At 56.4% G+C, this 23,522-nt stretch overlaps 2 protein-coding genes across 3 annotated transcripts; both read right to left on the reverse strand.

Moving 5' to 3' along the window:
• SCAMP4 (secretory carrier membrane protein 4) lies at window positions 3,920-21,094 on the reverse strand. Of its 2 annotated transcripts, none has more exons than XM_018050406.1 (7): window positions 21,000-21,094; window positions 13,788-13,836; window positions 12,109-12,237; window positions 11,484-11,640; window positions 10,111-10,212; window positions 7,065-7,182; window positions 3,920-5,449 (listed from the first exon to the last, which is right to left on the reverse strand). In XM_018050406.1, exons 2-7 carry the CDS (start codon window positions 13,792-13,794, stop codon window positions 5,270-5,272), a joined length of 693 nt encoding a protein of 230 aa, XP_017905895.1. In that variant the 5' UTR covers window positions 13,795-13,836; window positions 21,000-21,094; the 3' UTR covers window positions 3,920-5,269. The 2 variants fall into 2 exon arrangements, with proteins under 2 accessions (XP_017905895.1, XP_017905896.1); XM_018050407.1 differs by lacking the exon at window positions 21,000-21,094 and adding an exon at window positions 16,007-16,068 and having other exon boundaries at window positions 4,612-5,449.
• Window positions 15,412-22,768, reverse strand: ADAT3 (adenosine deaminase, tRNA specific 3). The gene is made up of 5 exons (XM_018051650.1): window positions 22,757-22,768; window positions 21,414-21,479; window positions 21,000-21,146; window positions 20,583-20,697; window positions 15,412-16,481 (listed from the first exon to the last, which is right to left on the reverse strand). Exons 1-5 carry the CDS (start codon window positions 22,766-22,768, stop codon window positions 15,412-15,414), a joined length of 1,410 nt encoding a protein of 469 aa, XP_017907139.1.

The raw sequence follows: 23,522 nt of genomic DNA on the forward strand, positions 1-23,522 counted from the left end.
GGAAAGTGAGGCTTATGGAGCCCAGGTAAAGTGCCCAGTGTCTCCCAGAACTGACCTCCAATTCAGCTGCCCTCCAGCAGAGGGTAGAGGGTGGGCCCAGCACCCCCACCCCAATCCCAGTGGCTGCAGGCGTGGTTTGGCAACATAAGCTAACCAGTGATTGGTATTGTGAGCGATGTAGCACAAAGCAAGGTCAGAAGACAAGAGGCTGTGTGGAGCAGCCATGAAAACTCTGCGCTTCCACTGCAGGGGGCACTGTTCTGCCCCTGGTCAGGGAATGCTGCATGGTGCAGCCAAAAAAAAAAAAAAGAAAAACCAAGGCCTCAAGGATACAGAAGCTCCTGGGGCACTTCACTCCAGGGGTCTACCCATCATCCTCTGAGAACAGCCCCAAGCAATCAGGTCTGTACCATGTGACTGCCCCGCCATATCTGATTGGCTCATGAGCCAATCAGCATCTCCTCTAGGAACTGGTCGGGAAATGGAGGCCAACGGATCTGATTTGTGTGAAATATGTCCCAGACAATGGCCTTTTGCCACTGCAGGGTCGCCATTGTTGAGATACAGTGTAGGCTGACCAAGCATCTCAACTTCCCTGGGTCTCCTGGGACCCTGACTTCTCATTGCTAAGACCTGAAATCCCACCAAACTAGAACTGTTTAGTCCCCTGAGCACAGGATATACAGTGTCCTACTTGTCCCCAAGGGGTCCCCATTAGGAACTCCTTTGCCCCACTCTTAGGAGCCGAGGTCTGGGCAGATAAAGGCTTGGATTTATTGTTTAGTCGCTAAGTCATGCCCGACCCACTTTAGCACCCCCAAAATTCATATTCCACCTGAAACCTCAGAAGGTGACTTTGCTTGGAAATAGTGTTTGCTGATGTCATCAGTTAAGATGAGGTCATGTTGGATCATGCCTCTTGATGAGGGTCAAAGAGAAAAGTGAAAAAGCTGACTTAAAACTCATTCAAAAAACTAAGATCACGGCATCCAATCCCATCACTTAATGGCAAATAGATGAAGAAAAGGTGGAAACAGTCACAGATTTTATTTTCTTGGGCTCCAAAATCACTGCAGATGGTGACTGCAGCCATGAAATTAAAAGATGCTTGCTCCCTGGAAGAAAAGCTATGACAAACCTAGATAGCATATTAAAAAGCAGAGACGTTACTTTGCTAACAAAGGTCGGTCTAATAAAAACTACGGTTTTTCCAGTAGTCCTGTACGGATATACGAGTTGAACCATAAAGAAGGCTGGGCCCCAAAGAACTGATGCTTTCAAATTGTGGTGCTGGAGAAGGCTGTTGAGAGTCCCTTGGACAGTAAGATGAAATAGTCCTAAAGGAAATCAACCCTGAATATTCACTGGAAGAACTCATGCTGAAGCTTCAATACTTTGGCCACCTGATGTGAAGAACTGACTCACTGGAAAAGACTGATGTTGGGAAAGATTGAGGGCAGGAGAAGGGGGCGGCAGAGGATAGCATCATTAACTCAATGGACAGGAGTTTGAGCAAACTCAGAGATCGTGAAGGACAGAGAAGACTGGCATGCTGCAGTCCACGGGGTCACAAAGACACCTGAGGCCAGCTCACTCCAGGGGCCAGGCTGTGGTCCTGCCCTCTCACCACGCAGGATGCTTCAGAAGATGGTGTCCTGTTAGCATCTCTTGGTCCTTACAGCAACCTTCACTCACACCTGAACAGGGTCTGACTCATGGTCCCCAGTCACCCAACAATGCCACGGGTGTCAGCCAAGTTTCCGTAAATGAATTTACTCTGAAGAATCAACTCCAGTGACCTCCTGGCTGCCTCAAGAGAGGCGCCCAGCTGACCCACTGGGTGAGCAGAAGCCATGAGGCAGTGGAGAAGACATTTTGGGTCTGGTTGGCGATAGCTTAGGTCATAGGAACAGAGATGAAGACTGACCAGGCGAGCAGGCGTGTCTAGGGGTGGCCAGAACAAAGCACCCTGAATGGATGGCTTCAACAACAGAGATTTACTCTCCCCTTTTTCTGGAAGCCAGAAGTTCAAGGTTGAGGCGTCTCAGTGGTGTTCCCTCTGAAGGCGGGAATGAAGGCCCTTTGAGCATCTGGTAGTTCTCTGACCCTGGCTGCATCACCCCCTCTCGAGCAGCGTTCTCCCAGCCTCGGTGTCTGGGTTCACATTTCCCCTTGGATAAGAACACCAGCCATCCATCCTGTGTTGGGGCCATCCCACCCCAGTCCCATTTGAACTAACCCCATGTGCACTCAAGGTGACCTGTCCACATCCTGGTCAAGGGCAGCCCCTCCCCTCAGGGGTCCTGCTGACGATGCTCTTAGCACAGCCTCCCCTGTGGGAAGCCCTTCCTCCCCAGTGGTGTCCACCACCATCATGAACATGGCTCTCATCCACCCAGGGCCCTGTCCCCCATGGCCAGACCCCTCACTGCAGCCTCAGCTCTTCCTGCTCTGAAAGTCAGGGTTTTCCTGGACAGGCTGAGCAGTGGCCCCACGTCCTAAAACCTGGGACCTTCCCTGGAATCAGGGTCTTTTCAGACATATTAAAGCTGATGCAGCTGAGGTCGTGCTGCTGTGGGGTGCACCCCAATCCAAGGATGGTTATAAGGTAAATAAAAACCACTTTTATTTTTTTTGGCCATGCTAATCTTATTTCCCTAACTACAGATCAAACCTGCGTTCCCTGTACCCCTGTAATGGACTTCCCACCAGGGACGTCCCCAGGGATAGTGTCCTTGTAAGAGACAGAAGTTTGTGAGGACAGGCAAAGCCTGGAGCCACTGGGGGCTGGGAAAGGCTGGAAGGCTGCTGCCCTGGGGCCCGAAATGCAGTCTGGCCACACCTGGATCCAGAACCAGGAGGGATCAATCCTTCATTTAGGCCCCAGGTCAGTAGTCCCACCCCAGCAGACAAGCTACCTTCTCGACCTGGCCTCCATCCCCTCACCCCTCCCCTGGGCCCACCTGGGCCACCCATCCTATCTCCAGCAGACACTGTTCATCCTCCAGGTGCTCCTGCCCACCAACCTGTGTCCCCCACAGCCTCCTTGTCTCACTTGTGGATACTCAAGGGCAGCTGTGACGGAGCATGGCGGACTACACCCACCCGTGTATCCCCTCCAGTTTGGGAGGGCAGAGGCCGCGATCTTGTGTCCCAGGCTGGCTCTTGCCAAGGGACCACCTGCCGACCCCCAGCTTTTGGAGATCGCAGCCAATCTGGGCTTATAGAGGCCTCACCCCAACTCTTCCTCCACTTTCATGCAGTCCCTCCCCACATGTCTATGTCCAAACATTCCCCCTTGTGAGGCCCAGTCCTGCTGCGTCAGGATCACCTGCTCCCACACGATGCTCCCTTAACTAACCAGGCAAGTCCTGCTCTGACATGTAGGGTCAGAACCTCACATGAACTTTGGTTTCAGGATGCAAAAGCCCCTATCACTTACTTTGGGTCCTGTCTCTCTCGGCGTCCACTGCCCTCTCCCAGTGTTTGTGGAGTGACAGACACACTGCCTCTGTCTTGCGTCTACATGGGGTGTCCACTCTGCCACCAGGGCCCCCCGAGAGTCAGGTGAGGGCCCCTGCAGACCAAGCTGCTCCTACTCCAGCCGCTTCTGTCCTTGTGTCTTCTTCACAGCAAGTGGTGCTGGTATTTCATTTTCTGCAAATTTCCTTTTTCAAGTGAAAGCTGTTGACCGTGAAGAGAACATGACTGAAAGCAAAGGGAATGACCCCAAGGTGCAAGGATATGGCCGCCGGCTCCTCTGTGGTGGGTCAGGGCAGGGTCCCCAGGCAGGGCGGCTGGCAGCGTGGATGGGACTCGGCCCAGGTGCACAGCATGGTCCTGGTTTATCCCTCTCGAGGCCACAGGCACCAGGATCCATGGGAGGAAGGCCCTCAGAAAGCTCTCTTGGAGGCTCACCTGATGCACAAAGCAAGTCTTTATTTCCCGGATATTTTCACGTAACAAAAACCACAATGCACAATGAGGAGCGGGGGTGGGGTGGGTGATGTGGGCGCAACCTACTACCTGCTCAGCGCCCATCAAGAGAAGCGCCCCAGACACGGGAGGCTTGGCCCCACCGGGAGTGCGACGCTTGCCTCATCACAGGAAGCGGCCTTGGGGACGTGAGGGGACCTGGTTTCCCATCTGGGCCCTAGACCCTGGTGCTCTCGCAGCCGTGGCCACTTTCAGGCACCACAGGGCATTCAGCAGGAGTAGCCAAGCAATCAGGCATAGGGGGTGGCCTTGGAGAGAGACCCGGTGGCCAGTGGGACAGGAAGTACAGCTTGTCCTGAGCGGCCAGGCGGCTGGGAGCCAAGGGGCAGTGTCAGGGCACCCGAGGCCTAGCCCATGAGGGCCGAGAGGACACTGGGAGGCGTCTCTGCCCCTTCCCCTCACAGAAGTGCTGGCTGCTTATGTGGGAAGGAGGACAGGGATTCAGATTCCTAATAAGGCACAGACTTATTGAGTCTCCCTCGTTCTTGTCCTTCAGGTTGGCGACTCCAGCTCCTACCCCACAGCAGGGGAAGGGCTCCTCTCTCAAGATGCACCTGTGTGCCATCTGTTTCCAGTGAGGCGGGCTGGCGGCTCCCTCCCCCTCCACCGCAGGCTCTAATGAGACTCTGCCTGAAGGTCCCAGTTCTGAGACCCCTCCATGGGACAAGCGTGGCCCCAGACAGGGAGGCTGGAGGCAAGCTGCCAATGGACAACAGACAGACAGAAGGGGAGCAGTAGTTCCTATCATGAGACGGAGGAGGTGAATCAGCCTCTGGGCCTCCCCGTGGGCTTGCCCACTAAAGGAACAGCCACCACCCAGGCCCTCAGCCTCCCACCAGACACAGAACCCTGGTGCCTGAACAGCTTCCCTCTTCAAGTCACTGGGCCAGGAGCGACTGCCTGGAAGGAGGCTGTGGGGGTGGACCTGGGCTGGGCCCTTCTCCATGTCATCAGTTCTGAGAGGGGCAGCCCGGTCAGCCCTCCACAACCCCGAGGGAGAGGGTGTGGCTGCAGCACAGTGGACGTCGCCATGACAAACGGTGCTCCAGACTATGGGGGGCGTCCTGCCGGATGGCAGTGGCCAGACAGCTTCCGGGCAGAGCTGCCGAGGAGCCCTGCCTCAAGAGTGAGATGAATGTGGGCTCGGGCCGCCAAGAGCCCCTGAGCTGCCCTCTCAGCTGCGGGGGGGCCTCACCAAACCCAAGGTGGTGGGAGTGGACGGTGAGGGCCAGGTGGGCCAGCAGCCGGCTGGCAGCAGGGCTGCTGGCTCCCTCTAAGGCCACTGGCCACCACTGGCCGGGTAACTGGGCACGGTAGGGTACTCGGGCAGGCTGTTCCCTGAGAAGTTGTTGAACTGGGCCTCCCTGGACGGTGGGTTCCTCCAGGTGCCCGTGCTCCACTCCGTCTGCGCCTTCTGGAAGCTCCCACCAGCCCCTCGGTAGATGCTGTGCACCTGCAGGGGTGAGGATGATGGTGGGGAGGACACTCAGCTTGCGTGCAAGGAGCGGCTTTTCTCAACCGATCGTGACTAACATGACAACACTTGCAAGAACTTTAGAAAACGTGCACAAGCTGAGACGGTGGGGCTCTGAGGGCCATGCCTACACTGTGACTGCTGCCGGCTTGTCCCCAAGGGTCTTCACTGTCCCAGCCAAGCCCAAAACTCGGCACAAGTGCTGCTTCCAGGGGAGGGGCTCTTCTGGGGCAGGTCTGAGGCCTGGCCACCGCCTGGTGACTCCTCCCTCAGCCACGTCAGACCCGGGACCCCCAGGTCAGAAGGGGGTGACATCATTCAATGATGTCCTCAGTAGAGGCCTAGGTGGATAGGCCACTGCCCCTGCACCTTCCAGGAAGGCCAGGCTCCTCAGATGTGGGGCTGGGATGTTTCTGGAAGTCTGGCAAATCCCATAACTGAATTCATTTAACTTGAGGCTCCTGACCAGCAAAGCTGACAGTACTGTCCTTTCCCACCAGAATGTCTTTCTTTCTTCCCAGTGAACTCCCAAACCTGGGGTGGTGCAGGGGACCCCAATGGGGTGGCCCTACTCTGGGGGGCTTGCTTGGCTCGGAAGCCCCTCCCTTCTGCCGTGACACGTCCCTGCCGGAACCACAGCCACCCTGTGTGGTCTTCATCCTGGCCTCTGGCCAAGTCTTTCAGGGTCTGTTCTGCACTGGTTATCTCCCAACCCCCTTCACATCGTCCACACAGTCAGGGGGCTTTGGAGGCAAACATAGGGGGAGCAAGTACCCCTCTGTCCTCCCAGACAGTCCCAGGACCAGGTGAACAGCCCAGGCCTGGAAACCTGAGAAACAGCTGGGACCCTGCAACAAGGAGGCTGGACGGACCCAAAACCCAGGCTTCAGGAGTTGCTGGCCAGGCTGCAGCACAGGGCAGGTCCAGCCTCGCCAAGCAGGCTACCGGGCACATGGCCAAGAAGGTCCCCTCAGGAAGGCCAGGCAGGTGCACTGTCAGCCATCAGTCTGTATGTGGTCCCAGGACAACCCTCGTGTGGCCAATGCCCCAGACTACCGCGCACACGTTCCCACTGGTGCCTCAAGGCACCTGGAGCAGGGCCAGGGAGTGGCCACGATGGTGGAGACAGTCGGGGCCAGCCTTTCAAAGCCTGAGCGCTCAGTATGAGGGCAAGTGCGATGGATGTGAATTTTCAGTTTTAGGTAATTTCACTTAATTTGGGTTTAACTGTAACTAGCAGCACATGGCCAGTGGTGGCTGAATCAGCAGTGTGAACAACCCTCCAGGACACATATGCCGGGGACTCCAGCAGACACCCAACCGCCCCAGTGTGGAAGTGGTCACCCTTGGCCACACGGCGCTGTCTGCCCTCCTCCCTGGAAGGCTACGTGGGCAGGAAGGAAGGCAGTCAAAGGCCCAGATCGCAGAGAGTCTGCCGTGCTGTCAGCACTCACTTCACTTGCCAGCGCTCACTTCACTTGCCAGCGCTTGGCCTCTTGCTCCTAAAACGAGCCAGGACGAGTCCCAGGGCTGGGAGATCAGAGAACAGGATATGAGGGAGGAAATGGAACATCCTGGGAGCTGGAGGACTCACCTTCATGATCATGATGGCCATCATGGCAGCCGACATGGAGAACATGATGGCCGGGAGCAGCATGACCACAGCGGCCCCAACGCTGGTCTGGAAGAAGCCAATGGCTGCCAGCCAACCACTGCAAGAGACGAGAACATGTGTGGGAGCCAGCAGGACCGTCAGACGGGCCCACTACCTCTCATATGTGAAGAGCTCCAGCAAATCAACAAGAAAAAGGTAACCCGCCAGCAGAGACATGGGATTCCCATGAGGACTACCACGGGGCCAGTATACTTAGGGAGTGATGCTCAACCCCACCCACGAAGATGTGCAAGTCAGATAGAGTTGTCGTTCTCACACCACTTTTCTGACACATGTTGTGCAGAGGACAGAGAAACAAACCCTACTCTGTCAGTTTGGGCTGCGCCTTTTCTGGAACACAATGGGGTCCGACCCATAACAAGGCTTAAACATTCATTTCCTTCTCGCCCAACTGTTTCACTCATCCAGTGTCTGTAATGAGGACAATCTGAGGATGATCTAAACATCCATTGGTTGGGCAAAGCATGAACGTCAGTTACACTAAGGAGATGTGAAAACAAAAAAAAGTTGAAGAGCTGGGATAGATCCTGAGCCTGCACGTGGAAGAACATGAATCTGGTGTCCAGGCAGACCAGGGGTGGGGTGGGGGGGAGGCAGGAAATAGGGTACTTTTGAGAATGTTTTTTCTTAGTGAGTAACAAAACCACACAGTTCAGGAAGCTTAGAAAAACACATAATAGATGCCTCTCTCCTGTCAATGCCACTCCCCAGCCCAGAGGGAACTGGCATCCCTCATCTGCTAGCTCACTTCCAGAGAGAGTTGACAGAAACGTGTGCAGGGGATTCCCTGGGTTTGAGGGGTTAGGACTCTGTGCTCTCACTACCAGGACCCAGGTTCAATCCCCTGTTGAGGAACTAAGATCACACAAGTCACACAGCAAAAAAAAGATAAAGTGTGTGTGTGTACCCACACATGTGCACAGGCATACAACCTGCTGGACACGCACACACATACACGTGGACAGGCCTCGCCCCTCTGTGAAGCCAGGAGGGACGTCCTCGCGTACAAATGCACACTGCTCTGCACTTTGAAGGAGTGTAAGCCCACCTGGGGGTCTGGGAAGATGACAGACCTGGAGATAAGGGGGATGGGACGCGGGTATAAGGTGTTCCCCCAGGGCCACTCAGCCAGGAGCTCAAGGGGCCAGAGCCAGGGAGATGGGGATGCAGCCTGCAAAGGCCAGGGGAGGGTCTGGCAGCTCTGATGAAGGTTCAAGAGTTACCATGTGGCCCAGAAATTCCACAGCCAGGCATCCACCAGAGAGAACTGAGAACACTTGTCTGTTTGGACATGTGTACACAATGCACAGAAGAACTACCAGCAACAGCAGAAGAGCAGAGAGCCCAAGAGTCCACCCACGACAAACGACACACACACCGCGTCCCACCAACTCGGCCACCAGAAGGGGCAAAGCCCTGACACTTGCTACCATGTGGACAGACCCTAACAATCCACTTGCTCAGTGAGAGAAGCAGACACAGAAGGACACACAGGGTGTGATTCCACTGATGGCAAACGTCCAGAACAGGCCGATCCACACACACAGAGAGTGGGTTCCTGGTTGTTAGTGGATGAGCAAGGGACTGCTCACGGGGATGGGGCTTCACTTTGGGGTGGTGGAATGTTCTGAAACTGGAGAGAGTGATGAACCTCCACCCTTGTAAACACACAGAACCACGGAGTCGTGCACCTAAGTGGCTGCCTTTCTGGGCTGGGAAGACACCTCAAGGAAGCCCCAACTGTGGAAAGGACAGGTGGTGGGGGCCCCAGTCACGGAGGGTGCACACCCCACCCCACCTGGAGTCCAATGTGGACCAACCACAAAGGCCAACTGTTAACAAGCCGTAGGGACCCCAAGGGGAAGGCCTGACATGATAGTGCTGTGGGTGAGGGCATTGCGCCCACCACATCCGGTAGAGGCGAGGGCGTCAGACGGGTGGGGAGGCAGCTCAGGGTGGACGCTCTACCCCAGATCCACAAACCGCGAAGAAGACCCATGTGAAAAGGTCACAAGCCAGCAGGGCGGACGGGTCTGAGCCTCTGTGGTCACTGTTGCTTCCTAGTGTGAAGCAGCACTGTGGTCTTTTACACATAAGACGTCTCACAGGTTTTAAAAGGCCTTCTGAATGGACTGACAGGGAAGCGTTCATCCAGTGGATGGTGAAAGTCTGGGGCCAGCAGGGAGGGATGGATACCCAGGGCCCAGGACTGGCCAGGTGTCCCTGTAGCTCCACAGCAACTGTGGACCACCCCCCCATGCTGTCCACTGCCCCCTGGAGGGGACTTCCGGGACTGCGGCCAGCCAGACTGGAGCAGGTGGCTCTCTGGAAGGACCAGCCCTGCCAACCTGTGGGTTACATGAATTCTGACCCCCGGGACTTAAAATGAAAAGTTTGTTTCAAATCACTGAACATTAATAATTCACTATAGCAGCAGCAGACACCTCATGTGTTAACGAGTGCTAAGTCACTTCAGTCATGTCTCTGTGACGCTATGGACTGCAGCCACCAGGCTCCCCCATCCATGGCATTCTCCAGGCAAGGATACTGGAGTGGGTTTCCATGTCTTCCTCCAGGGGATCTTCCCAACCCGGGGTTCGAATCCACCTCTTTTATGTCTCCTGCATGGGCAGACAGGTTCTTTACCACTAGCTCCACCTGGGAAGTAATGGAAAATGCCTCTCCCAGATGGTGGGGCATGGCCCTCCCAGTTGCTCTCTGACCCCGGGGACACACAGCTGGACATGCCTGCCAGGTTCTCTGGGGGGCCAGGTGACTGCAAGGAGAACCACTGTGCACAGGCTGCCAACCCGGCACCTCCCAGGGTAGGGGGTTTACAAGAGCGAGGAGCAGACTTCGCTCTTGTCCAGCCATTGGCATTTTGGTGTCCTGGCCAGTGTTCAGCCTGAGCTCATGTCTGTCCTGCACGTGACACATGTCCCCATGGCTGACCCCGCAAGCTTACCACGCACCCCATCCCGAGAACCCGACGGCCTGGATGATGGTCAAAATGAACTGGGCTCCGAAGATGAAGAAAAACGCCATGAAGTTGAAGGAGCTGTCGGATCTGGAGGGAAGCCAACAGCTTTGTTACCAATGCTGGAGGAGAGGGCGGGGTGGAGGCAGTGAAGAGGCGGGGCCGAGGAAGGGCCTGGGCCAACTGGGCAGGACAGCCCTGACCCACCACACCTCCAGTTCCCGCCCCAGGAGGAGGACAACCCTGACACACTCCTCACTGGAAGGGGATTTAGGAGGCCCCACTACACCCAAGGACCTGCCGGTACCCTAAGGTCAATTTGACAGGTTCCTGGAGGGTTTGCGATGCCCTGCTGCCCTGGATAAAAGAGGCTGCAAGGGGCTCACATAGGGCAAGCAAGGAGAGACCCGGAATGGAGGAGGGGCAGGGACCTCGCGGCACAGGGCTGCTCCTGGGCTGCCCCCGAAGCTCTTAGGGGAGAGGGTCCCCATTCTTGCACACAGGTGCTGGAATCAGCTTGGGACCTGAGGCCACAGCGCCCCTTTTGCTTCAGCACAAGAGGACAGGTTTCTGGTTCTTGTCTCCAAAGGGCCCCAGGGGCCCCACCTGACTCCCACTGAGGGTCTGGGATTAGGGGCCACATGGAGCAGACATAGCACCCGCCTGAGTGCAGAGGGCAGGTTTGCGGTGAAAGCCACAGAGCAAGATTCACAGTAGCCACAAGGGGGCAGCAACACCAACGCCATCCACAGATGATGGAGAAATACCACTTGGTTCCTGCACACATGGGAGCATCACTCAGACACCCAAAGGGATGAAGCCCTGACACTCGCTACCACGTGGGTAGGCCCTGAGAACATGATGCTCAGTGAGAGAAGCAGACACAGAAGGACACGTAGGGTGTGATCCCACTGATGGGAAACGTCCAGAACAGGCAGATCCACAGACACAGAGAGTGGGTTCCTGGTTGTCAGTGGCTGAGGGGGCAGGATGGTGCTAATGGGGATAGGGTTTCCTGTTGGTTTGTTCTGGAACTAGACATGCTGGCTGTCCAGCCTTGTATAAACTAGAAACACTGAGCTGTTAAGCAGGTGAGCTGAGTGGTATGTATAGTATATCAACAAAGTCATTAACAAAACAGGGAGAGATGGATGTGGCTTGTGGACCCCAGTACACAGTGTCATCCAAACACGAGAGAGAGGCAGGCTCACACCTGGGCCAGGCGGCAGCTGCAGATCAGGGTGCACCCCTCTCAGGACTTGGCCCAGAAGGGGGTGTGCACCTGCTCTTGTTTCTGAGCTGACTGTCAACCCCAGACACTTCCTAAGGGGCCCTGGAGGGTGGGGGCCACCCCAACTCACCGGAAAGCCTTGTAGGCGGGCCGGAACCAGCACACGTAGCTGCAGGGCGAGAAGAGGAGCAGCCAGAGCAGGGCCAGGCCAAAGTTAGCGCCTGAGCCACCTGCGATCCACCAGGCCAGGCAGGCAATGAGGTTGATGCCCAGGGTGGCACAGTAAACTAGGGGAGGGGAGAAGAAAGAGGGCGCTGAGTGGGACACCCCCTACTGCTGGGATGTGGCTCCCATAAGCACAGGGACCTTGGGGCCAGAGAAGGGCCTGGGGGGCCCGGCTGTGTGCGGCTGCCCACCTGCTCCTTCCACTCCGGACAGGAGCTCATCAGTGTGTATACTCAGTTATGTCTGACTCTTTGCAACTCTATGGACTATAGTCCGCCAGGCTCCTCTGTCCATGGGATTCTCCAGGTAAGGACACTGGAGTGGGTTGACATGCCCTCCTCCAGGGTCTCTTCCCAGCCCAGGGCTGAACCCACATCTCCTGTGGCTTCCGCACTGGCAGGCGGATTCTGAGCCATGAGAGAAGTTCGTCGGAAAGCTTTATTATATTACTAAACCCTCAGGCTCCCACCCACCAAGCTCAAGACAAGTCCTGGGCCGGGCCTGGGTGGTGCACCCCTCCCCCGACTCACACAGCCACAGGCGGTAGATCCTCTTCACCAGGACCTGGTGCTCAATAGGGATTTCGTCAGAGAAGTTCTGGTAGAAGCAGGGCTTCAGGGGGATGAACTTGGGCAACGGGGGGAAGTTGTTCTCCTTTCCTGCAGGCACGGGGGTGCGGAAAAAGACTCACATTGCAGTCAGCTTGTAGTGGCCCTAGGGCTGTGCCCATCTGCTCCTGGGACCTGTGGATACATCACCTCATGGGGCAGAGGGGACTTTGCCAGAGGGATTAAGCTAAGGCCCCTGAGACGGGATGATCCTGGATTCCCTAGGGAGCCCAGTGCCATCACAGGGTCCTTATGAAAGGGAAGGGGGAGGGTCAGAGGCAGAGAGACGGGAGACGCTAAGCTGTTGGCCGCGAGTCAGGGATGCGGCTCCTCTAGAAGCTGGAAAAGGGGGAGCCGGTGCTCCCTGGGAGCCTCCAGAGGGACCAGCCCTGCCCACACCTGGATTTAGCCCTGTGGTACCCATGTGGGACTCCTGACCTCAGGACTGTCAGAGAACAAATTCTATTTACCTACTTATTTATGGACTTAGTTTCTGACCACGCCACACAGCATGCAGGATCTTAGTTCCTCCACCTGGGATTGAACTCGCACCCTTAGCACTTAAAGCATGGAGTCCTAACCACTGGACCTCCAGGGAAGCCCCAGAACAAATTTCATTCAAGTATCTGAGTCTGTGGCGATTTCTTACGACAGTCACAGACACGTGAAGATTCAACAGCAGGGTCCACACATATCCACACTGTTGACTTCAGGGCAGGTTGTGGCACTTGGGACGTGGGAGGACCCTGGGGTTGCCATTACAAAGGACCACAGGCTGGGCGGCCTGACTGGACAGACGTCTGTCCCGGCTCCATTCTAGAGGCTGGACAATCAGATCCAGTGTCACAGGGCCATGCTTCCCCCAGATGCTCTGGGTACCCCAGGGTTGTGAACCCGTCCCTCCAGCCTCTGCCCCATCCTCCCTGCTTCCCTGAGTCTGTGCCCATGTCTCCTCCATCTTAGGATGTCAGTCCCACTGTTATCTCAGGCCCACCCTGCTCCAACATGACTTCATCTCATAGCCACACCTGCCATTTGGTCCTCTTCCTGGAGTCTGGACTCCACGGGGTTTTTGTTTTTGTTCTCTTGGCCTCACTGTGAGGCTTATAAGATCTTAGTTCCCTGACCAGGGATGAACCCAGGCCCCCAGCAGTGAAAGCTCAGAGTCTTAACCACTGGACAACCAGGGAAGTCCTGGGACTTCCTGTTTTCCAACATGAACACTTTCATCTTACATGTCTCCAAGGCCCAGGGGCCGAGCTCGTCTCTGTATGGTCCCTCTTTACCACCTGTGCCACCTTGGTGGGTGGTGGACAGACCTCATAGCACAGTAACAAAGTGCCGGGAGCCGCCCACTTCAGCTCCACGTCCGAGGAACTCCATGGGTGCCCCCTGGGCTCTGCTGGCTGGGCCAGATGCTCACTGCGCAGACTCGTCACCCTGTTGTCCAGTCCAGTGGCCAGAGCAACCCTGACTCCCATTCTGGGAGGAGAGCGAGGCTGTGCCCCTCCTGGGGTCACAGTGTGCCCAGCCACCCGGGGAACTTTCTAGACGGCCAGAGAAGCCAGGACCCCCCACTGCGGGGCTCGGGTGGGACTCACCTGACATTTCCGCTGTGAAGACAGGGTGGGAGTGGAAGGCTGCAGCCACCTGGAGAGGAGACAGGCACAGTCAGGGGGTCCCTATGGCTGCAGGGCGACCCCAACACCACCTGTGGATCCAGGGGCCACTGCAGTTACTGCCCTAACCACCAGAGCATCCACAGGGGTCTCTGGGCTCTTGGCTCAAGGCCAACCCAGCCCCACATGTGTGACCCCAGTCACCACCTCATGTCAGAGCCCCCCCACCCCCACCCCCACCCCGGGCAGCTTGCTACTGATGTGCAGGAGGCATCTGGGAAGAGGGTCCCAGTGACCCACCACTACTGCCCTCCTGCCTCATCCTCCCCCAACTCCCCCACAAAAGTGAAAGTGTTAGTCACCCAGCCCCCAAACTTTCCCTTTATCCGTGGATGGCTCTACACACTTCCTATGGCCACAAAGTCTCTGAGTCACTGAAAACTGAGTCCACGCTCATTGCTGTGTGACCTCAAGCAAGTTACACAACCTCTCTGGTCCATGGTTTTTGCCCCTATGAGCTTTGCAAGGCCAAGGATCCCACTGCAACCCAACTGAAATGCCTGGGGACAGGCCAGGCACCCAGAGGCCCTGCCCAGGAGAAGCCCAGAAGCCTGTCATGGAGCAGCCCCTCAGAGGAGGCACCACAGAGGCGCCAACTGCACAAGGACCTAGGAGACAGACATTACCTTCTCCAGGAAGTGGGCCAGGCAACATGGCCACACCTGGTACCCAACCAGCACAACTGAGCCTGAACGGCCCCCAGTGCTGGGCACTGGAGCAGGTGCAGAGCCCCACATGGAGGGGGTCCAAGGGAAGGATCCAATGACCTAGAGTCCCCGCGTCCACCCCCAGCCCCCAGCTCAGAGAGGGCCTCCCCTGGAACCCGGAGCCTGACCCAGCCCAGCCCTCCTGTCACAGGCCCCACCGGCCATCCACTGCTCTGGCTCCAGCAGACGCTCCACCTGCCCAGCCCCCATGGGCAAGGAGTAGCCCTGGGACGGGGGCTCAAGGCATGTCTCAGGGGCCTGCAGCACATACGTTTGCTGCTCAGAGTCCTGCACACGTGGGTTCCAGGGCTAACCACTCCAGGGCAGGCAGACCCCCACCGGCCCCTGGGAAGGATGGGAAACTGACGCAGTCAGCAACATCCAGGCTAGTGGGCCCTCTCCTTCGGCTCTAGCCATACCCATCCAGACTCTGAGGCCCCTCCCTGCCTACACTCCACTCAGCAGCTCACCTCCCGGTGCAAATCCAGGTGTCAGAGAAAATGGCCACCCTGACCCAGGGACTCTCGGCTACCAGGGCCTCACGCCGTTGTTAACAGACACCAACCTGGTTTAAGTTGTTTATTTTCACATGTCAATGCTGTTCCCTGACACCTGAGAAAAGGGGACACAACGCTGGTGACCCCAGGGGCCCACCTGGGTCTGAAGGTGCCCAGCCACTCAGTCAGCTGGACCCCCACTCCACCCAACTCTGAGGAAGACCTTCTCCAGAAAGGGACGCCCCTCATGTGCCAACAGAAACAGCATGAGTGTCCATGAGCTGAGACAAGGCAAAAGCCCCTGGCGATGTGAGGAAAGCCAAGGACGGTTTAGGCCAGCGCCTATGCCTCAGCGTCTAGCCCGTCGGGGTCCAGTCGGCGACACTGGGCCTCCAGGACACCGCAGAAGGCCTGGAAGCGGTGATTGAGGTCAGGCCGGGCGTGCAGGCGGAAGCGGGTGCCCAGCGCGCCGTCAGGCGAGGGCGCCCCATAAAAGACACGCCGCACTCGAGAGTGGACCAGGGCCATGGCGCACATGGCACAGGGCTCACGGGTGATGTACAGGTCGTAGCCGGTGCACACGTAAGGCAGCCCGTCCTCGTCCTCGTCCAGCTTGCGCACAGAGCCGGCGCGGACAGCCGGCGCGAAGGAGCAGGCAGGGTGGGGCGCCAGGTTGTAGGCACCGCAGCCCTGGCCTCGTGCCACCAGGTCAATGCACACCATGGCAGCGTGCAGCAGGGGGCTGGCGGCGGTGCTGCAGTCGTGGCCCGTGGCCAGCACGCGGCCTGAGGCCGGATCCACCACCACCGCGCCCACGGCCCTCAAGCCCCTCGAGGCTGCCTGCTGCGCGGCCCACACGGCCCGCTCCATGTGGGCCTGCATTGCAGCCCGCTCCTGTGTCGAGAATAGGCATCCAGCCAGGGCTCGGGTCACCTGCCTGTCCTCGTGAAAAGTCGTGGGCCAGTGAGTGCGTGCCTCCTCGAACTGGCTCCTGGTCAGGGGCGGCCGCACAGGCACAGGCACCAGGAAGGGCTGCCCCAAGCCACGGGTGTCCACATCCGGCCGCGGGAGGAGCTCGGCCAGTGATCGTGAGTCCCGGGCCGGCCCCGCCAGGCACAGCAGTATTTCCAGAGAGTGCGGGCGGCTGGGGTCAGGGCTGGGCCGCACCCTCTTGAGGTGAGGCTGCGCAGGCAGCGGGTGGACTGCTGACACCTCCTTGAGGAGGCGTGAGGTCTGGCTCTTGTCCAGGACGGGCGCAGCATAGGCCAGCACCAGCTCCACAGCCCCAGACTGCTGCTCTGACAGAACCGGGAGGGCTTGCCACGGCGGTTCTTGCTCAGGACTCCCGGCCTTTGCATCTCTGCGCAGCTCCATGACGCTCGGGGCGGGGTCCATCCTCAGTGGGGCTCTGACTGTGGGAGACAGAGACCGGAGCAGGGCATCATCCTGGGCTGTGGGGGGGCCTGGCGAGCTGGAGGGGTCGTCCCAGGAGCGTGCCAAGTCTGCAGGCTCGTCCCACCGAGCAAAAGGCACCAGTAGTCGTGCTCTCACATCTTACTAACGCCGTGTCTGCACAGAGTTTAAATCGCCCTTGTCTGGGTGTCTTTTCTCTCCCCCCCTTTTTTTACTGAGAAGTGCCATGAGCAAAAATGCACACTGGGTCCCAGAGACTTAATACAAAAGAGAAAATGTAACTGTCTCATTAAGTCTCTTTCTGTATTCCATGGACACAGAAGACCGACTCACTACACCACTTTATTCAAAGGCCTTGAGATCCTTGGATCGTCTTATCCTTGGCGGCCCTGGACCCAGTTCCCCATGGATGCCGAGGGATGGCTGTGTTGACTACATGGCTGAAATGGGAATACTCTACGTGTCTCAGGTTAAATAAACGTATGATTAAGGTTAAGTTTGATCGTTTCTTTGTAGTTTCCCAAAACGTGGCTTCTACACATTTCATGTCATGTACACGTCTCGCGTTATATTTCTACTGGTCAGGGCTGCCCTAGATGAGAGCAGAAATGGGCCACAGATGACCTTCACGTGGCTCCAGGGGAGCTCTGTGCCATGGCTGCAGAGCCTGGTGCCCTGGCAGTATCTGGGTTTGGACCAACCCCTCCCACCTCTTTCCCATGGACGAGGTGTGCTGAGACCGTGTCACAGCCTGGCCCTTACTGCTTCAACGCAGCCTACTCATCACTCCTCAGCCCATAGGCCCTGCAGCGGGCACAGGAGGTCCTCACCAACCACTCCAGCAAACACACAGCGTGGCTGGGGGCCCCTGGGGTACCCAGGACGCCAGGGCCAGGTCAGGCCCTGAGGAGGGTCTTGGGCGTGCTGGCTGTAAATCCGCTCCCAGCACACACCATGCCCAATGCAAAACGGCCCCCACAGCCTGCTCCAGGCCACAAAAGGCCCCACTGTGTCCTGGGCAAGACAGACACAGTCCTGTTTGTCCCTCCAAGACTGCAACCTCTGTCTGACAGAAACAAAACAAGTAACAGAGACAGGAGGCTGGCCTCGGACTGCTGCTGCTGGGGCTGCCATCCTCCAGGGAGGAAATAAAAACTACCAGGAGGCTACCATCTGGCCCAGTGACCCCACTCCCAGGTGCAGGCCCAGGAGAACTGAAACACACGTCCACACAGCCATCTACACACACGTGTTCACAGCAGCACAACTCACAACAGCAAAAGGTGGCTGCCAGCCCATGTGTTCACTGAAAGATAAACACATAGACACCAGGTGGTTCCTCCGCACACAGGAGCGTCCCTCAGCCATGGAGAGGAGAGAAGCCCTGACACTCACTGCCACATGAACAGATCCCGAGAACACGATGCTCAGTGAGAGAAGACGACACAGGACACACAGGGTGTGATTCCACTGGTAGGAAATGTCCAGGATAGGCCGACCCACAGACACAGAGAGTGGGTTCCTGGTTGTCAGAGGCTGGGAGGTGGGGAGATGGGGGGTCTGCTCCTGGGGACAGGCTTCCTATTGGAAGACACAATGTTCTGGAACTAGACAAAGGTAATGGTCATATAATAAACTAAATACACTAAAACACACTAAAAAGTATGCTTTATGTGGGTGATCCCAACACTACGTGAACCCTATCTCAGTAAAGCTGCTGCTCTTTGTGGTGGCGGTGGGGAAATCTGGCGGTCACCAGGGCGTGCATGCTTGCTTAGTTAATCAGTCATGTTGGCATGTTGGAGTTTTTGTGACCCCAAGGAATGTAGCCCACCAGACTCCTCTGTCCAGGGGATTTCCCAGACAAGAATACTAGAGTGGGTTGCCATGTCCTTCTCCAGGGGATCTTCCCGACCCAGGGATCGAATGGGCATCTCCTGCATTGGCAGGTGGATTCTTTACCAGAGCCACCAGGGTGACAGCACACCTCGAACAAGGCCCGGACCTCGTAACTGCTGCCAGTGCTGAAACTGCTGCCTGTCTCCACTCCTGCAAATCGGCTCCCCAACTCCCCTCATGACCAGGACAGAGGCTGCGGGGCTGGTCCCTTTACAGAGGTGAAGGGACTTGCCCAGGGCCATGTGCCTGGGAGGGCAGAGCTGCCGCCGGGTGGCCAACAGCTCCCAACTCTTGCCTTCTGAGCCCCGTGGTAGGGGAGGGGCTTTACCGATGGGTCACAGGTTCCTCCAGGGTGACACACCCAGACTGGGAGCTGCAGCCCACCTAGGAATGGCCCCCATGCCCAGAGATTTGCTTCAATGAACCCAGGGGACCTCAGCATGCTGGGTGGCTGATCTGTTCCTCTTTTCCTCCTCAAAACCACATGTCCACACCAGCTGTGGGCGCCCCCCTCATCCACCCCAGCTCTGGGCACCCCACTGCCCCACCCTGGCCAAGTGCCCTGCATGCGCACCCCTACACACACACTGCTCCACACCCTCCCTGCTGTGCACTTGGCTGCTCCACCCAGCTCAGGCCCTTCCCTGGCTGCGTCTACCTCCCACTGTCCACAGCTAGGGTACCTCCTAAAGGTTCCTGTGCTCCAGTGGGGTGGAAGCCAACCCCCTCCACAATTGTTTATATTTATGCTTGGAGCCTCTGTGGCTGGCACCCACTGTCAAGGCTGTGGAAGGCTCAATGGTGTGGCGAAGGTCCAGGAGGGTTCAGGAGACCAGGGAGCTGGGACCCCCCCCAACAGCCAGTCCCCTCACTGGGTGCCGGGGCCTGAAGCCCAGAAAGCATCAAAAACATGGGGCTTATTCAGTGAGCTGAGGCAGCCTCTACAACCAGAGGTAGGGGCCTTATCTCACCCCTGGGTGTGTCCGGGCCCTGCCCCCAATCTCCTGGCAGAGACCAGGCCTTAGGCCCAGGACAAGCTTCCCCCTCGGTAAAATGGGATCCACCACCACGCTGGCTGGGACAGAAAGTCAGAAAATCCATGAGGCTGGGCCTGCCCCAGGGCACAGCTCTTCTCAGGAGCCAGTGCCCTGCGAACGGCAGATTCCAGGAAGGCTCCTCCGAGGCTGTGACCCACAGCTGGACCTGGAAAGCAGGTGAAGCAGGGTGGGGAGCCCTGAGCAGAAGGAACACCCAGTGTTGGAGTCTTGGACTCTTGTTGAACAGTCAAGGTGGCGATGGCTCCAAATATGGTATCCAGAATTTGGCCCCGTGGAAGGGGGAAGGTGCGTTAATATCCACATCCGACAAGCTCCCCAACAAAGCAGGGTCCCTAGATAACATGCAGCACACCCCGCTAAGTGTGAACCCACATGAGCAGATGATTTAACATAAATGTGTCCAATGGAACCTTTGCAATACTCTTATACTAATACATATATATGTGCATATATTTGTTGTTGACACAAAATTCTAATTTAATGGGGCAACCTGCCTGGTTATTTGCAAAACCTAGCCACCCTACAAGCAGGCCTTTGTGCATGAAAAATCGAGAACCATGCGCATGTGGGGTGTGGCAGACCCAAGGCCAGAATTTTAAAAGGCCTTAAAAACTCACACTTCCCTTAAGTATCAGCTGCTGCTGCTGCTAAGTCGCTTCAGCCGTGTCTGACTCTGTGCGACCCCAGAGACGGCAGCCCACCAGGCTCCCCCGTCCCTGGGATTCTCCAGGCAAGAACACTGGAGTGGGTTGCCATTTCCTTCTCCAACGCATGAAAGTGAAAAGTGAAAGTGAAGTTGCTCAGTCGTGTCCGACTCTTAGCGATCCCATGGACTGCAGCCTACCAGGCTCCTCTGTCCATGGGATTTTCCAGGCAAGAGTACTGGAGTGGGGTGCCATTGCCTTCTCCGAAGTATCAACAAAGAATATAAATTTTTAGGGCTTCCCAAGTGGTTCAGTGGTAAACAATCCGCCTATCAACGCAGGAGACGCAGGAGATGCGGGTTTGATCCCTGCGTCGGGAAACTCTCTTAGAGAAGGAAATGGCAACCCATTCAAGTATCCTAGCCTGGGAAATCCCATGGAGAGAGGAACCTGAGGGCCACAATCCATGGGGTCGAAGAGTGGGACACAACTGAGACACTGAGCACGCGCACAAACAAGACGTACAGAAAGACTGGGCGTTTTCGCCCAAAGCGGGCGGAAAGCTTGTAAACGGACAGCACGGAGCTGGAAGGCTGACCAAGACGACCCGAGGCCTGAACACAGCGGAAGCAGTTAGGGCACGGGGTCTCCACACCGGACGGCAGGGGCGAGCGCACGCGCAGAAGGACGACGGGCGCCGAAAGAGGGGTCCCGAAACCTGGCCGCCCCACGCGCACGCGCACATGCGCCCCTCCCCCCGTTCACCCGATGCGCGCGCACGAGCCCGGTACAGTTGGCCCCCTCGCTCCCTACGCGGCCGGAGCCCCTCCGCAGGCGCGCCCCCTGCCCTCGCCCTCCTCGCCTTCCGCGAGAGCCTGGGTCATAAAAGCCCGAGACCCCGGGGCCGTGTGCTTACCTGAGGAGAAGGGCGGAAGCGCTGCGCTTCACCAAGTCTTAGCAACCAGCCCGCCTGCTCCGCCTCCGCCACCGCCTGGAACCTCGGGGCACGACGGGAGCGTAGTTCCAGGGGCGGAGTCGGCGTGAGGCGGAGGGGAGGCCGGGACTGCAATCCCCACAAGGCCGCGCGCACCACCGACTCATTCCGCTCCTTTCTTCAGCGCGGCTGCTGTGACCCGCAGGAGAATGAGGCGAGCTCTGAGTTAAGGGTTCGAAACCCAGCAGGGCGGCAGGAAAAGCTGGACCCTGGGAGTCTTTTGGGAAATCAGCAGAATGAAGAAACAGGCAGAGGGGTTCAGGCCACGTGCTTCAGTCACTCCCAGAGTGCCGTTTGCTGCTGCCACGTGGCTCCAGAGATCCTGACCCCACAGACCTGGTTAAGGTCGGCTTCCAGTTCTGGTTTGGGGTCCCAGCCGACCCTGGCCTTATTTTCTCGTCTCTGCGGTAGACGAAGAGGATCTGTTGACGCTCCCAGGCAAAACTTGCTAATTTTATGAGCAAATCCAGTTATTCATTCTAATTAGAGATTAAAACGAGAGCGTCTCAACCAGGGGCAGTTTGTCCCTCCACTCCCAGGGGTGGTTACCTGGTGGCTACGCCGGGGGTGAGGGTGGGGGTCCTCCTCGCATCAAAACCTAGGATGTCGCTGAGCAAGTGAAAGTGGCTCAGTCGTGTCCTACTCTTTGTGACCCCATAGACAGCAGCCCACCAGGCTCCCCTGTCCCTGGGATTCTCCAGGCAAGAATACTGGAGTGGGTTGCCATTTCCTTCTCCAGGATGCCCCCAAATCAGCTTCGCCAATTGTCCACAATGCAGGCTTTGGAAGACCTTGGTTTAACTCCACTGCTAAACAAGGAAAAAGGTGTGGGTCTTAAAAAAAGGATCCTGAAGAGGGGAATTTTCAATCTTTCCATTTTTTTCCCCTGCTCGCCTCCTTCAAAATCCAAGGAATCAAAAAACAAACAAGGAATCCTCTGGCAAGATACGTGCAATGTCTGGAAGCTGGTGGCTGGAGGAGAGAACCCTCCTCCTGGAGTCTCCACCGCACCCCAGCTCCGCAACCCTACAGGGCCCTGAGAGTCCATCCTCTGTGTTTCTCCTCTTAATTTGCAAAGCATCGCTTAGTGTCCCGCTCTATACCTGCGTGAAACAGCATCGGGGGAAACCATTCTACTTGAAGCTAGTCACTCTCTCTTTTTCTTTTCTCAATTAAAACTTAGATTGATGTGTGCTTTTAACTTAAAAACAAACAAAAAAAGATGTCATTCCATCCCTGGATGGCCCACTCAAGCTAGCCAAAAGTTCCTGTCTAGCTTTTTTTTTTTTTTTGGCCACAACAGGCAGCTTGTGGGATCTCTTAGTTCCCCAACCAGGGATTGAACCTGGACCATTGGCAGTAAAAGTGGGAGTCCTAACCAGTGAATCTAGGGAATTCCTTGCTGATTTTTAAAAATTGCTCTTTAATTAGTGTTTCGTTAAAAGCACTGCCTAGAGTTTTTGCATCTAAAAAGTGGATCTCTTCAACCTATTTTTCTGCTTGTTTTAAATTTCACAAAATGCAAAAACACACAAATAGGGATGTAAAATTGTGCAGCTGCTATGCAAAACATTGTGACAGCTCTTCAAAAAGTTAAACATGGACTTACCCCAAAATACAGCAATTCCATGTCTGAGTATAGACAGAAAAGAGTGGAAAGTAAGGACTTGAATGGGTACTTGCACCGCCATGTTCATAGTAGCATTATCCACAATAGACCAAGGATGGAAACAGCTCAGTTGTCCATCACCAGATGAATAGAGAAACACAATGTGGTCCATCTAATGGAATATTATTCAGCCACAAAAAGGATGGAGATTCTGACACCTGCTACAACATGGCTGAACCTTGAGGACATGAGGCTCAGTGAGAGAAGCAGACACAGAAGGACACGCACTGTCTAATTCCACTGACGGGAAGTCCCTGGAGGAGTCAAATGCACAGAGACAGGAAGTAGATGGTGGGGCCAGGGTCTGGGAGAGGGGATGAGAAGTGCCTGCTAATGAGTATGGGGTTTCCTTTTGGGGGGTGATAAACATGTTCCATAATTAGAGACTTCCCTGGTGGTCCAGTGGTTAAGACGCTGCACTTGCAGTGTCAAGGGCCAGCAGTTTGATTCCTGGTTGGGGAATTGGGTGGTATGACCAAGAAAGTCTTTTAAAATAAAGATGTTCCACAATTGGATAGAGTTGACAGTTATACACATTGTGGGTGTACCTTCTCTACCACCAAACTGTACCAAATTGGTGAATTTTTTGTTGTGTGAAATTCTCCTAAAAACAAAAACAACATAAAAGAGAGGAAAAGAAATGGTCCTTGACTTCCTACCTCCTCCTGCCTTCTTTTCCTTGCAGGACAAAGACAGGCAAGATTTCTGCAGTCCTCTCTCCACAGCCTGACAGCTGCTGGCTGGCCCCCACCTACTTGTTTGCCTGCAGGGTCCCC

This window comes from Capra hircus, chromosome 7, assembly GCF_001704415.2.
Source record: "Capra hircus breed San Clemente chromosome 7, ASM170441v1, whole genome shotgun sequence".
Lineage (NCBI taxonomy): Eukaryota > Metazoa > Chordata > Mammalia > Artiodactyla > Bovidae > Capra > Capra hircus.